We start from the raw sequence: 14,646 nt of genomic DNA, 5'->3' as shown, positions 1-14,646 counted from the left end.
TGGACACTGTAGCATGTAACACTGCTGTAATTTACTCGGAAACCACTACTCCCTCAGTCTGTCTTGCTCTCAACTCATTCTGGTTTTATATGCAGTGTCAGCTTCCCCCAGAGTAAGAGTAAATCACATTCTACACAGTCACATTCTCTCTATGTAGTTTTAAAGGGAGTATTTCAATGCTCCAGTGCTATGTACAGTACTAATAGTGTCCACAAATCACATGATTTTAGATTTTCAGGGTTTTGCACCTTTTATCTTCCAAAATCCTTTGAATGAAAGTTAACTTAATAGCTGAAACTGTAAATATTTGCCTTAAAGATTCTTTAACAATGACTTTACTACCATTAAATGATTTTTCCTCTTTCGGGGAACTGTGCTGTGTAGACAGTTGTTTTAAAAGCATACAGAATAGCTTGTGGTTGCTGATGGCTTTTGTACGTCTCTAAGATTGTGCTAGTGGTGGTGGAGAAGGGATGTGTATAGCATCTGATGGTGAAGTGGATTCTGTATTCTTGTCCACAGAAAGATTAAGATCCACATCTTCAAATGGAGTTTGAGTGGCACTGTTTGTCTCGGCAAGTGGAACTGGAATGATCTCATCAAATTTAGGTGTTGTTTGGATATTCTCATTGTTTTCAGGAGCTGGTGGAATGCTTACAGTCTCAGGGACATTGGAGTCTGAAGAGACCTCAGCAGGTGGACTGTTTGCTTGATGTGTCTGAATTTCGTCTGGTCTTGTGTTTCCATTTAGTGGTTGGACATGACGTTGCCCAAACGTACTGCTTGCTTGTGTGTACTCAAGGGGGACCTCCTCATCCGTCGGGTTCAACGTAGAAAGCCGCTTGGAAAGCCGCTGGGGAAGGAATGAGTAGAGGGAAAATCTTTTGGACTCCTGATTGTGAAATGATCCATCCTCATTGATGGTTGGTAAGTTAGGATGGAGGTCACCTTCGATGAATGGTGAAGGGCCAGCCCAGTCAGTATTCTCCATCTGCTTTTTCTTCATTTGATGATTTCTTATCAAAACCACGACAAATGCTACAAACATAATAAACAGAATACTACCAATCAAGGAGGCTACTATGTGTCCTGGGTGGCTTTTCTTATCATGGTTATTGATGGTGGATCTCCGTATAGTAGTTTTGGAGTTGTCTGTTTGAGTGGTGTGGGTGGTTTCACTCTTAGGGTTGGGACGTTGGCTCTCACTAATGTATTTTGTAGTTAGTTCATATGTTGCTGTTGTATCCATGGTATGGGTAGTACTAGTTCTACCAATCTCTGTGTTAGTAGTTGGATTAAGTCCAGTGGAAAAGCCAGTGGTAGTTGATGTGTTGAGTGGGTAGGTGGCTGTGTCATTTCTTTTTTCATTGCTAATGTCCAAAGTTCCATTTGCATCAGTGATCTTGAGTATTGGATGATCTGTGCTTTTTTTCTCTTGGGGAAGTGAAGACCATTTAGTAATCAGAGTTTTTGTAGTCTGTACTTCTACTCTTGATTGATTTGTAATAACCTCTGGAGTTTTTTGGAAATGAGTAGAAATATCAGTCTGTGGCTTGAAGGATTCTTTCTCTGCAGATCTGGTATTGTTTTCATGAGCGTATTGATCAAGACCTTTATTGGTGGGTTTAAAATTATGTAATGTTTGGTTATCTCTGGTGGTAGTGACCTCTTCTGACATATTCTGTGGCAGTGGTGTAATTGTAATTTGGTCAGTCATTTTTTGTGTCAATTCTCTCAAGAAAGGCAAGGCAGACAGATGTGAAGAGGAACTGCTTTCTCCTGTAGTCATTGCATGGGTTAGATATGTAGCATGACTCATACTTGTAACAGGTTGGAGCTCTGAGGTTTGTGGGGGTGATTTTGAAGATAAGACATTTTCCCTTTCCTCATTGGTGTACTGGTCTTGTTTTTTTTTTAAACTGGTGAGTTCATCACCCCTTGTGGTTGTTTCATGATCTTTAGGGGTACCTTCATGCAGCCCAGTGTTGGTTGGGCTATGGGTTGTTTCACCATTTGGTTTCAAAGAAGGCTTTATATTTTTTGAAGAGAAAATGGTGGGTTCACCACCCCTTTTCGTTGTTTCATGGTCTTTAGAGGTACCTTCATGCAGCCCAGTGTTAGTTGGGCTATGGGTTGTTTCACCATTTGGTTTCAAAGAAGGCTTTATATTTTTTGAAGAGAAAATGGTGGGTTCACCACCCCTTTTCGTTGTTTCATGGTCTTTAGAGGTACCTTCATGCAGCCCAGTGTTAGTTGGGCTATGGGTTGTTTCACCATTTGGTTTCAAAGAAGGCTTTATATTTTTTGAAGAGAAAATGGTGGGTTCACCACCCCTTTTGGTTATTTCATCATCTTTAGAAGTATTTTCATACTGCCTGGTGCTGTTTGGCCTAAGGGTTGTCTCACCAGTTAGTTTCCATGGAAGTACCAGAAACAGTGCACATGTACAAAGAATGGATTTCATGATGTCCTCTTCATAGATGATGTCTGTAAGCTGCCAGAAAAAGGTGTATTAATAATCTGTTATATTGTAATGATAACCTTACCCTATTAGAACTAAATGCAGTTAGAACCAACTATAACCATTACTAATTGCATAAATACAGGCTTTATTTATTTTTTTGCTGTTTTATCATAGATGTTCTCTATGTCAAGTGTTGTGCCTACATGTGGCTTTTTAGAATTCACTGGCTGTGTCTCCAATACCCCTAGATTCATATTTATGAAATTCCTATGTTTTGCATTGGAAAGATTAGGATAAAGTAATGAACAAGCACTGGAAGTTTATATCTACTACTTTTATGTTGTGCAAACCTGACCCAGACAACGTCAAGTACTCTCAGACAAACTTGTTTGAAACTGAATGGAACTGATCTACAAAAGTGGAGAAATTTTTGTTGAAATATGTTGAAATTAAACATGGTTTTTTTCCGGTAAATTGTGATCTATTTAATATAGGCTTTGAAATATTTACAGTTTGTGTAAGTAAACTGTACAAATTTATAGTAAGTGATATTTTATTTAACATGGCAACAACACTTTTTCTTTCCTGAAACTTTGTAGGAAGTGCTAGCATATTGCAACAGCTGAACATGGTTGTGACATTTTCCCCTGTTACGTTTACGCGATAGAGCAACTTATACCACCGCATGGGTGAATGCTTGAATCTGATTTGTCAGTAGGTGTGCGTTATTTTTGTATACCCGCAGGGCTCAGACAGTATTTCCGGCTATAACTTGAACGAAAAAATTCATATGCTTAAATATGCCCGTTCTAATACGTTATCATTTCTATAGTAACAGCTCATACATATAGAGACTTGTATGGTGGACACTCCACATAATCTTAGACTAATAATAAACATAATTAAAAAAAAAAAAAAAGTTGGTTAACAAAGTAAAACGTATAATTATTCACTTGGTGACGTTTCTCAGGAGACATTTATTCAAAATTTATGGAAGGAGTCTTGGTTGTAAGTGCTTCATAGCAGTCAAATGTTTCCACAACTAACTAAATAATTAATAAATGCAACATTGTAATCATTGGCAAATAGCTGTGGTATAAGTGGAATAACACACTCCAGACTGTGCTGTTATATGAAAATAATGCACGCCTGGGGGATGTGTGTTGTGCTCCTAAAGGACAGTATGCTTTGTCGTTTGTTAAAGGCGGGTATGGTTACAAAATCATCTAGGCAAAATGCGATCTCTTATTCACCCATGACAAATAAATGTCTCTGATTTAATATGTATTAATGTTTTGTTGAGGTAGTAAGCAAATGGGTAAATACGTTTGTAGCTACGATACCAATTTCACACCAAAAGGAAGAAAAGTGTACCATGGACTATTACTGTAAAATCTTGTTCTATTGTTCTGTTTTGATGAAGTAGTTCATTAGAGAGCAATCTATACTTTACAGTAGAGTGTATTTAGATTTTATAGTTTATAGTTCTTGGTGACTACCATATTATATACATGACAATGTACATACAAGAGAATGATTATGTATTGAAATCCTGATAAAATTATGTACATACTGCTTTAGTACAATTAATTTAAAATGTGATTATATAACTCACCACCAACCTAATGAACAAATAAATGACAAACCTTTCCAGCAACATCTTTTAGTCATAATTCTAATACACAGACATATCAATTGTGACTTACCAGGTTAACATTCGGTTTACTAATGAAGTCTAGATGATGTTCTACACAAAGAAGTCAATCATCAAATCTGTAGATCAGTTATGTTGATAAGATTACACTATATACATATTTCTTTGTCCACCGCACCTTGTTTCAAGTCTTGGTGAAACACGATGGCTTGAAGTTTGTTGAATGAGGAACTTGCACATATTTCACTGGCAGGAAATGAGAGCTGTGAAACCATTGCTTTTTTTTCCCCTCTCTTCTACTCCTACTAATGTTTTATTCTGACTAACTGTTACTGTTCTGCAATTATTAAAAAAGAAAAAGGGTTAATGCAATGATACTGCAATACAGATATGAAGGAAGTTTTTAAAATATTTTATAGAAATGTATGTTTCAGTATGTATCTGGTGTGGTCACCAGCTGCTTTAAGTACTACAGTGCATCTCATCTTCATGAACTGCACCAGATGTGTCAGTTGTTGAGGTGTGATGTTACCCCAAACATGGTTACATGTAATTTTTCACTGCAAGGGCGATCAGCTGTCCTTCCTGTCTCCCTGTAGCACTGTCTTAGGTGTCTTACGTTAGAGACATTGCAGTTTATTGTTCTGGCCACATGTGCAGTCCTCATGCCTCCCTGCAGCAGGCCTATGGTAAGGCCTATGGTATGTTCATGCAGATGAGCAGGCATCCTAGGCATCTTTCTTCTGGGGTTTTTCAGAGTCAGGAGTCAGTAGTCTCTTTAGTGTCCTAAGTTATTTTAACTGTGTAACCTTGCCCAATGAGCAAAAAAGTCTGTGGAAAAAATTCTTTATTGTTTAACCTTCAAAATTCACAAAAATACTCAGCTCTCATGGATATCAATTGCAATCACAGCACAGGTTTATTAAAAAAAAAAAAAAAAAAAAACTTTGTAAAATATGCGTGTGCAACAATTATTGGCACCCCTATGAATTCATATGAGAGAATCACATGCCCATTTCCACCATCAGGGCAATACTTAAGACGTTCCCGTCAACTGGAAATGTTATGAATCAACCTGGAATTGGACGTGTGTCTGTATTCTCTCAACGCACTGTGAAGAGGATGGTTCGATTGGCCAAAAAATCTCCAATGATCACAGCTGGAGAATTGCAGAAGTTAGTTGCGTCTTGGGGTCAGGAAGTCTCCAAAACTACAATCCGAAGTCACCTACATCACCACAAGTTATTTGGAAGGGTCCAGAAAAAAGCCTCTACTCTCCTCCAAAAACAAACTCAAGCATCTTCAGTTTGCCAGACACTACTGGAACTTCAAATGGGATCGGGTTCTATGGTCAGATGAAACCAAAACCAGAGGTATTTTTGGCGCATACAGAGAGGTAGCCATATGGGAAAAGTACCTCATGCCCATGGTTAAATATGGTGGTGGATCTTTTATGTTTTGGGGCTGTTTTTTTTGCCAGAGGACCTGGACATTTTGTTAGGATACATGGCATCATGGACTGTATCAAATATCAACAGATATTAAGTGAAAACCTGACTGCCTCTGCCAGAACGCATACAGTGGGCCATGGTTGGATCTTCCAGCAGGACATTGATCCAAAACATGCATCAAAATCAACACAAAAATGGTTTACTGACCACAAAATCAAGGTCCTGCCATGACCATCCCAGTCCCCTGACTTGAAACCCATAGAAAACCTGTGGGGTGAACTGAAGAGGAGAGTCCACCAGCATGGACCTTGAAATTTTAAGGATCTAGAGAGATTCTATATGGAGGAATGGTCTCAGAACCCTTGCCATGTATTCTCCAACCTCATCAGGCATTATAGAAGAAGACTCAGAGCTGTCATCTTGGCAAAGGGAGGTAGCACAAAGTATTGACTAAAAGGGTGCCAATAATTGTTGCACACATTTAACACTTTTTTTTTTTTTGATAAACCTGTTTTGTTTGCATATTGTTCATCCATGAGAACAGAATATTTTTGTGTTTTAATAAATATTTTAACCAAGTGATCAAAAGGTTAAACAAAGACAATTTTTCACAGCCTTCTTTGCTCATATTTACCAAGGGTGCCAATATTAGTGGAGTGCACTGTATTATGTGTATTACAACAGCTGACAGTGTATTTAGACATTCTGAGGAGTCAGGCTGTAGTTTAAGTTAAAGAAAAAAATGAGAGAAAAGAGACCATGGATAGTGGCGTGCTAGATTTGAAAGTAGTATATTTAGATACAATCTAGAGAAGTTGGTTCTAAAAGTATGTAAAGGGAAATAAAAAGCACTCATTAGTGATTTGGGAATGTTCTGTTTCTTTGGAAGATCAGTATTTATAACATATACAACTAACATATAAATATAGTATGTAAACCAACATGAATAAATACAGCACAAACACAGATCAAATTATTTTTAATTAGCAATTCATTTTGCCATGCTTGATTACAAAGGAAGTGAAAAATATTTTAAAAACCTATCTGGTACATATGATGGTCGGGAGAAAGACTAGACGTAGCAAAATTTGGGTGACTAATACATTTCTGTCTTTGCATAAATGACAGTTTCTAAAACCAGAATTTCCATTTTTACAAAACAAGCTACTATATTACCTGCTCATCTCAGATAAGCAGTATTATTAGCTTAGTTGAATCCATGGATATCACATAGAAAGGTGTTTGTGGTATTTAAATATAATATGAATATCATTTTAATTTTATTATCATGTTATATTAATTATCATCCATACAGACCTCTTATCTAACAGAAAAAATTAAATGCCAGGTTCCAGACTTTGAAATTAAATGGAAATAATGCAAGAGAGAAAAGGGAGCAGGTAGGAAAAAAACAGTTTAACAGCAAAAAATCTACATGGTTAAGTCACAGATTGCATCTTTTAAGATACTGCTTTTAGGTTAGCATTTATCACTGAAGGTGAAAGACACATGCAAGCTCACACCACCAAAGGCATGTTCTCCAGTTCCTTAGCAGGATCTATGCAGGAATCTCTGGAGGTGGAGCCCTGCATGGTGGCCAAGACATTTTCCTCATCGATGTTGTCTGAGTTGCTTTGATGCAATATAGCCTCCTCTTCTTCTTCCTGCTCTTCTCCATCTCTCTTAACTTCCTGTAGCAGGACGCTGGTCTCGCATGGTCCTACAATGCCTTCCTCTTCTCTTTCAGTGCTCCAGTGACCTGATCCTCTCAGATCCATGTTACTGCGGGTTGGGCGTCGGTCCTGGCACTGTCGCTTTAAAGTGATGACCTTACATGCCAGCACCAAGACAGATATTAGTAGGACAAGCATTAGACTCCCAGATGCTGCAACTACTATGAATGCTAGCTGAGGATCAATGAAACAACCATTTGAACCATCTGGAGCTTCTGTTTGGTTCTTGAAGTCATTAGTGATGTTGTTGAGAGATGGTGTAGTATTTTCCATACCAGCTTAGAAACTGGAACAAGACAAATTTATTTTATTTTAAGAATAAACAAGATATTAGTCTTCAGATAATTACCCATCAAGTCATGGAGTGCCAGAATGAACGACATACCACAAAAATAGCCGGACAGATTCTTCTCGGGGAGACAAACTTTTGTGCTGCTTCTAGTTGAAAGATAATACACGACTGGTAAATATTATGAACATTGTAATTTATTCAGCTTTATTTAACTTCAGCCATAATTGGTTTGTGTTCATTCAGTTTTAGGTTTAACGTTTTATTTAGTTGTTCACTATCAGTAGAGAAAGTTATGAAGATTAAATCTGTTTTTCAGTGTTGTGTATATAAAGGTAATGCTACAGTATACCTTATACCTTAAATATTATGTAATCGTACTGTGGTTAAAAGAAATTAAATATTTGCATTCTGTGGCACACAATTAACACAGTAATTAGATACATGAAATATTAATGTTAAGAGATATTCAACACTTACCTGCTTAAAGCTTGGGTTGCACAGGTTATTGAAACTAGCAGAAGAACGGATGAGCCCAAGATGCAAATAACACTTCCTGTCCCCGTCTTGTAGAGTTATTTAGAGGGGTCTTTGAATTTAGATGTCTTAGTTCTATGAGAAAAAGTAGAACATAAATGACTTGACACAAAATAGAAACTTGGTCTGACAGACATGTATTTAGAATATCTTATGGGTTTGTAAAAAACAAACAAAAACAACAACAATATATATATATATATATATATATATATATATATATATATATATATATATATATATATATATATATAATTATTATTATTATTTTTATTACATGAAATTTTTAGAATTAGGAAGACATTTGCCAGAGCATATCTCCCTGCAGTTCATGCCTGGTTTCCCACTGAGGCTAAGCAGGGTTGAGCCTGGCCAGTACCTGGATGAGAGTCCTCCTGGGGAAAACTAAGACTGATGCTGGAAGTGGTATTAGGGAGGCCAGCATGAGATGCTCACCCTGTGGTCTGTGTGGGGCCTAATTCCCCAGTATCGTGACAGGGACACTATACTGTAAAAACAGCACTCTCTTTCGGATAAGACGTTAAACTGAGGTCCTGACTCTCTGTGGTCATTAAAAATCCCAGGACATCCCAGGACATCCCATTGGCCCTTCTCTATCATGGCCCCCTAATAATCTCCATCTCTGAATTGGCTACATCACTCTCTCCTCTCCACCAATAGCTGGTGTGTGGTGGGCGTTTTGGTGCACTATGGCTGTAGTCGCATCATCCAGGTGGATTCTACACACTAGTGGTGGTTGATGAGATCCCCCACCCCCGGAATACTATGTAAAACGCTTTGAGTGTCTAGAATAGCGCTATATAAATGTACCTAACTAATATTTGTGAACATTTGGGTAGAGTACAAATCCAGTTTGAGTAAAAACACATTTGTGGATTGCTATTGTGTCCATGGCTATTTAATATTTATACTGAATTCACCAAGATGGCTTTTGCTTTACAATGTGATAAATGTAACTGTTCAGTATTTCAAGTGATCATCTTTTAAAACAAGACCTATAACCTCTTAACGTTTCTGTTACTTCCGTTTAGGTTCAAAACAGGGCAGATCAATGGTGACCTCCTAATCTACCATGTACTACTCACACTCAAACCATACTATGCTAAACACTACGAGATAGTTGTGGACCTCACCCATGTTGGCCCTAGCAACCGCTTCAAGACTGACTTCCTCTCCAAGTGGTTTGTTGTGTTTCCAAACTTTGCCTATGAGAATGTGGCTGCTGTCTTTATCTATAACTGCAACACCTGGGTGCGTGAATACACTAAATACCATGAGCGTCTGCTGACTGGTCTAAAAGGCAGTAAGAAGCTGCTGTTTATTGACTCGCCTGCACGCCTTGCCGAATACGTGGAACCTGACCAGCAGAAGCTTCCTGCTTCAACCCTGGCCCTGGAGGAGGACCTCAAAGTTTTCCATAATGCACTTAAGCTTGCTCACAAAGACACAAAAGTGTCCATTAAGGTATTTTGGGAGATAAATCTCCACTAAGGAAATTGACCAAATGCTTCTTGTTATTAAGTAAAACTGTCTTAGAGAGATGTCCCTGTATTAAAGATCTCTTTTAAATTTTTTTTACCCAGGTTGGATCCACAGCTGTACAAGTGACCTCAGCTGAGCGTACCCGTGTTCTGGGCCAGTCAGTCTTCCTCAATGATATTTACTATGCCTCTGAGATTGAAGAGATCTGCCTTGTTGATGAAAACCAGTTCACACTAACTATCGCCAACCAAGGCACACCCCTCACCTTTATGCACCAGGAATGTGATGCCATAGTGCAGTCCATCATCCATATCCGTACACGCTGGGAGCTCTCTCAGCCTGACTCCATTCCCCAGCACACCAAAATCAGGCCTAAAGATGTGCCTGGAACATTACTCAACATTGCCCTCCTCAACTTAGGCAGTTCTGACCCCAGCCTGAGGTAAAATGCACACTTGCTTTTGTCATTTTTACAGGCATGGATAAATCAATGCATCTCAGTTCTTATGGAAACAGTGCTCCTCTTTACTCGGCAGCTTCTTTCTTTGTTGCTCTGAGCTGATTAGAAATGCTAATGTGGGTGTTGTGTGTCTTTAGTTCAGTTGGCAGGCACTTGAACTTGCCATTGACAAGACAATGAAAAAAAGACTTACTTGAGAGCCAAGAACATGCAAAATCTTGTACATCAATTGCTTTGATAAATATTCAGAGGTTGTTAGTCCTGTCTCTTTCTGAATTTACAGATTAAGTAAAGAATCCCCCTCTTCAGAGTTATCTAACCACAATATCTATGTTGCCTATATGTGACGTTATTTTATTTTGGTGCCATCCACAGGTCAGCAGCATACAACCTTCTGTGTGCCTTAACCTGCACCTTCAACCTCAAGATTGAAGGGCAACTCCTGGAAACATCTGGCTTATGCATCCCAGCCAACAACACCCTTTTTATTGTGTCCATCAGTAAGACTTTAGCAGCCAATGAACCCCACCTCACCCTGGAGTTTCTAGAAGAATGCATCAGTGGTTTCAGCAAGTCAAGTTAGTACTACACGGGCACACTTTTCATATCTGTACACCACTGTCCAATTAAGTGTATCAGATTGAGTCGTCCTCTCCTGTGTCTGCTGGTGTTACAGGTATTGAACTGAAGCACCTGTGTCTGGAATACATGACTCCTTGGTTGCGCAACCTGGTGCGCTTCTGTAAGCACAATGATGATGCCAAGCGGCAACGCGTAACTGCCATTCTGGATAAGCTGATCACCATGACCATCAATGAGAAGCAGATGTATCCATCAATTCAGGCTAAGATCTGGGGCAGCCTGGGCCAGGTGGGTTTGCTCTTGTGCACTGGCACAGACTTTCTTTCACCTTCTACAGACGTTCTACAGAATCACTAATCCTTGTACGCATACATGGCTTCCTAAAACTTGCATCGCCTACACAAGTGCTCTAAATCCAACTTGTGTTTTTTTTGTTTATAGATATCAGACCTGCTCGATGTGGTGTTGGATAGCTTCATAAAGACCAGCGCTACTGGGGGTCTGGGATCAATCAAAGCTGAAGTAATGGCTGATACAGCTGTGGCTCTGGCATCTGGAAATGTTAAATTGGTTTCAAGCAAGGTAAGCTTTCATTGCCAGTTTTAGATACCAAATTCTAGACATTCATATGTTGGGGTTTTTTAGTTTTTTTAGTAGTGTATCATAAGTAAGGAATAAAACATAACAGGACTTGGAGACAAACAAATAATCATTGATTATTGAGTGTTGATTATTTTCCCTATAACAGTACATCCCAAAGTGTTTTATTTCTTTTATACCACAGTAATTTGTCAACAATTACAATTTCTTTTATAATTTTTTTTTTTATCAATTTATAGATTAATTTAATGTTTTAAGTCCATGAGACTTTTATTTCTCTGAGGAGATACCAGAAAGTGCAAACTCCCCTGTCCTCAATACTTTACCGTGGCAAAGCACTGACACTGGAGACTCCTTCCATAATCCATGATTGTACATTATCCTTTGTTAAATAACAGCACTTTTTTAAAAAAAAATACAAAAAAACTGTATATTATTAGCCTTAGATTATGTGGAGCATCCACCGTACAAATCCCTGTGAACAAACCGTTCGTATAGGAACTATAAAATATTAGAAGGAGCACATAAACCTTGTGATTTGATTTAGCGGTGAGTAATCAGCACCTTCTTACCAATCAGATTAAAGAATTCACTGGCATTGTGGTATAAAATGTGACCTTGCTGTTAGTCAGACTGTTTTGGCTCATTATCTTTGATTGCTAACAGCCATTATTAATTATTTCCAGACATTAACTATTTTCCATTGCAACTCTTGCTACTTTATCAACACCACTAATCAAAATTCTATTAAATGCATGACCTGACACGCATTTAATAAGCAGTCAAATTATAATTATGAAGCTTGTTTACATTAAGAGCCTTGTTTGTTTATATAATTACAAATTTTCATAATTCTTAAAGGATCTTTAAAAAAAAAAAGTCCTTTTCTCACAGGGGGAAAAAAAAAAATAGTGGACGAATTTGTTTTAAGGTTCCTTGCCTTTTGTGCTCTAGAAACATTTCACTGATCTTGTCCAAGCTTGCTCTGCTACTCCATTATCTTGAGATATTGTATACAAATGCCTACCCTGGAGTCGTAGATGCGCTTCCTTGTACACACACAATAGCAAGTTAGCAAGACACACGGTCCTATTTTATAAACAACTGTTAGTGAATATATTGAATGGACATCATTGTTAGGCAGCATAGCACAAAGCTGACCCTTTGGATTTAAATTCCACTAACCTCAAGTGTCCCGGGCATTGTAGTCCTTGGACGAAGCAGCGCCAGCATTAGGATCTGTCTTTGTGTTTACTTATCTCCATTTGTCATTGCTATATTTTTAAGCTCATAGCTGCACTGAGTGGGTGCTGACCACTGTTTGGCTAGCATGTGCCAGCCACTGCTGATGTCACTACATGCCAGATTGAGAGTACAAGGGCAGGCTTTGTCCAGTCATCACATCTGCCTTCTCTCTGCCTCACACAACATCAGACTCGGAGGTCAAATACAGGCCCAAACATGACCTTATTGAGGAGGTCATAAGCCTGTGGAGAGTAATGTTTAGGTGCATGACGCACAGAGATGATGACAAAAATGACATTGTTTTAGAATATTTTACAGGCTAGTTTGTATGATTTTTAAAAAGGACACTGGACCTTTTCTGGACACAACTGCTTGATCTTTGTGGCAAATATTGGCAGTTAAATCTTAAGTTGGTTTTAGACTGTTATTTCAGTGGTCTTAGCAGATTGTCACACTTTAGATGATCCCAGTAAGATCTTGGCTTATGCTGAACTTTATAACGTATTGTGGAATAACATGGTGAACATCACGTTATGCGTTCTAAGACCACTGATCTTAACTCACGACCAAGGAATTTGTTTGTGACAAATGTCACGAAAAATGACATTTATGTATGCTTTTGATTGATCAATACCTAGCTTAATATTCCTTCTCTTTCTTCTATGCTTCGAAGGTGATTGGCCGAATGTGCAAGATAATTGACAAGACGTGCCTGTCTCCTACTCCTACCCTGGAGCAGCACCTGATGTGGGATGATATCGCCATCCTGGCGCGCTACATGCTCATGCTTTCCTTTAATAACTCTCTGGATGTGGCGGCCCACTTGCCTTACCTTTTCCACGTGGTCACTCTGCTGGTGGCTACAGGACCCCTGTCCCTCAGAGCCTCCACCCACGGCCTGGTCATTAACATCATCCACTCACTGTGTACCTGTTCCCAGCTCAACTTCAGCGGTGAGGATGCACATGCACATACACGTTCATGCTTATACATGCAAGTGCACACTGTTATACATTCTGTGTAGCGCGGTTTGTACGCTTCACTGTTTAACACTAATTCCTGGGCATTGTTTAAACGCTATGTCTTTTGAGCACCTATCTCATTTCATAAAAATGCACTTTCAGTACAAGCCCCTTGAGGTCTGGTTTACCTAGGGGCCCTATATTTCCACTCCAGTGTCACCTCTGCCATCGTATCATCATTCTCCTTCTGTTCTCTGCAGAGGAGACTAAACAGGTGCTGCGACTGAGTCTCACCGAATTCTCCTTGCCCAAGTTCTACCTGTTGTTTGGCATCAGTAAGGTCAAATCAGCAGCGGTCATAGCATTCCGCTCCAGCTACAGAGACCGCTCATTCTCTCCAGGCTCTTACGAGAGGGAGACATTTGCCCTGTCTTCGCTAGAGACAGTCACTGAAGCCCTTCTGGAAATTATGGAGGTTTGTCTGAGTTTTATGTGTTTAATGTTTTCCTTCTACACCCTGTTTGCCACAATGGAAACATGATTGATTTTATATTTTTGATATTTTCATCCAATGTTGAAGATACTCTTGTCTTTCTTAGGCTTGTATGAGGGACATTCCTGGGTGCAAATGGTTAGACCAGTGGACAGAGTTAGCTCAGAAGTGCGTAAATAAAAATTAATATTTAATTGTTACTGTTTTTTTTTTTTTTTTTTTTTTTCTTTCTTTCTTTTTTCTTTGACTGCTCATTGTTGTGCTATGTGTCTTTGGTTAGATTTGCTTTCCAGTATAATCCGTCTCTGCAGCCACGGGCGCTGGTGGTGTTTGGCTGCATCAGTAAACGTGTAACTCATGGTCAGATCAAACAGATCATCCGGATCCTCAGCAAAGCCAGTCCTCTGCTCAGCATTGACCGGGTGAGTACTTACCCCTATCCCACATTCTTAGCCCCAATCTACTACTTTACTGTTTACCTTCATAATCTCATGAAAACATGATAAAATCCACCCTGAACCCACTTGCATATCAGTCTTTGTAGGTAACATGTGATCTTCAATTGTGTAAAAGATTGATTTTTGTAATCAAATTCTGAGATGACTTTTTTCATTTAAGCTTCTTTCAACATTTTGGTCTATTTCTGCCGATAGTTGCATTTAGCTCTTGTTTT

The 14,646-nt window shown here is 38.8% G+C and overlaps 2 protein-coding genes and 1 long non-coding RNA gene across 8 annotated transcripts in view; 1 reads left to right on the top strand and 2 right to left on the bottom strand.

Annotated features, from left to right (window-relative positions):
* The window catches only part of LOC128620977 (protein EVI2B), a 5,618-nt gene extending 1,192 nt beyond the window's left edge, over window positions 1–4,426 (bottom strand). Inside the window, exons 1-2 of the mRNA XM_053646390.1 lie at window positions 4,171–4,426; window positions 1–2,494 (exon numbers count right to left, since the gene is read on the bottom strand). The exon at window positions 1–2,494 is cut by the window's left edge and continues 1,192 nt beyond it. Coding sequence (XP_053502365.1) covers window positions 443–2,464 — 2,022 coding nt within the window. The 5' untranslated portion in view covers window positions 2,465–2,494; window positions 4,171–4,426 and the 3' untranslated portion in view covers window positions 1–442. The remainder of the gene's footprint in view (window positions 2,495–4,170) is intronic.
* The window catches only part of nf1a (neurofibromin 1a), a 71,654-nt gene that overhangs the window by 41,472 nt on the left and 15,536 nt on the right, over window positions 1–14,646 (top strand). For all 6 annotated transcript variants that reach the window (XR_008388201.1, XR_008388200.1, XM_053646388.1 and 3 more), the window contains 9 exons: window positions 9,181–9,613; window positions 9,733–10,073; window positions 10,467–10,669; window positions 10,768–10,961; window positions 11,115–11,255; window positions 13,192–13,471; window positions 13,741–13,955; window positions 14,080–14,141; window positions 14,254–14,395. Coding sequence is in view for 4 of the 6 variants with exons in the window: in XM_053646388.1 (XP_053502363.1) it covers window positions 9,181–9,613; window positions 9,733–10,073; window positions 10,467–10,669; window positions 10,768–10,961; window positions 11,115–11,255; window positions 13,192–13,471; window positions 13,741–13,955; window positions 14,080–14,141; window positions 14,254–14,395 (2,011 nt within the window). In the remaining 2 variants the exon portion in view is untranslated. The remainder of the gene's footprint in view (window positions 1–9,180; window positions 9,614–9,732; window positions 10,074–10,466; window positions 10,670–10,767; window positions 10,962–11,114; window positions 11,256–13,191; window positions 13,472–13,740; window positions 13,956–14,079; window positions 14,142–14,253; window positions 14,396–14,646) is intronic.
* LOC128620978 (uncharacterized) lies at window positions 4,435–8,228 on the bottom strand. Its single transcript, XR_008388202.1, has 3 exons — window positions 8,072–8,228; window positions 7,688–7,740; window positions 4,435–7,588 (listed from the first exon to the last, which is right to left on the bottom strand). It is a non-coding gene; the product is annotated as an uncharacterized LOC128620978 (long non-coding RNA).

Source organism: Ictalurus furcatus, chromosome 17, assembly GCF_023375685.1.
Source record: "Ictalurus furcatus strain D&B chromosome 17, Billie_1.0, whole genome shotgun sequence".
NCBI lineage: Eukaryota > Metazoa > Chordata > Actinopteri > Siluriformes > Ictaluridae > Ictalurus > Ictalurus furcatus.
Note: the sequence above shows the minus strand (reverse complement) of the source record. Positions and strands in the feature narration are given on the sequence as shown.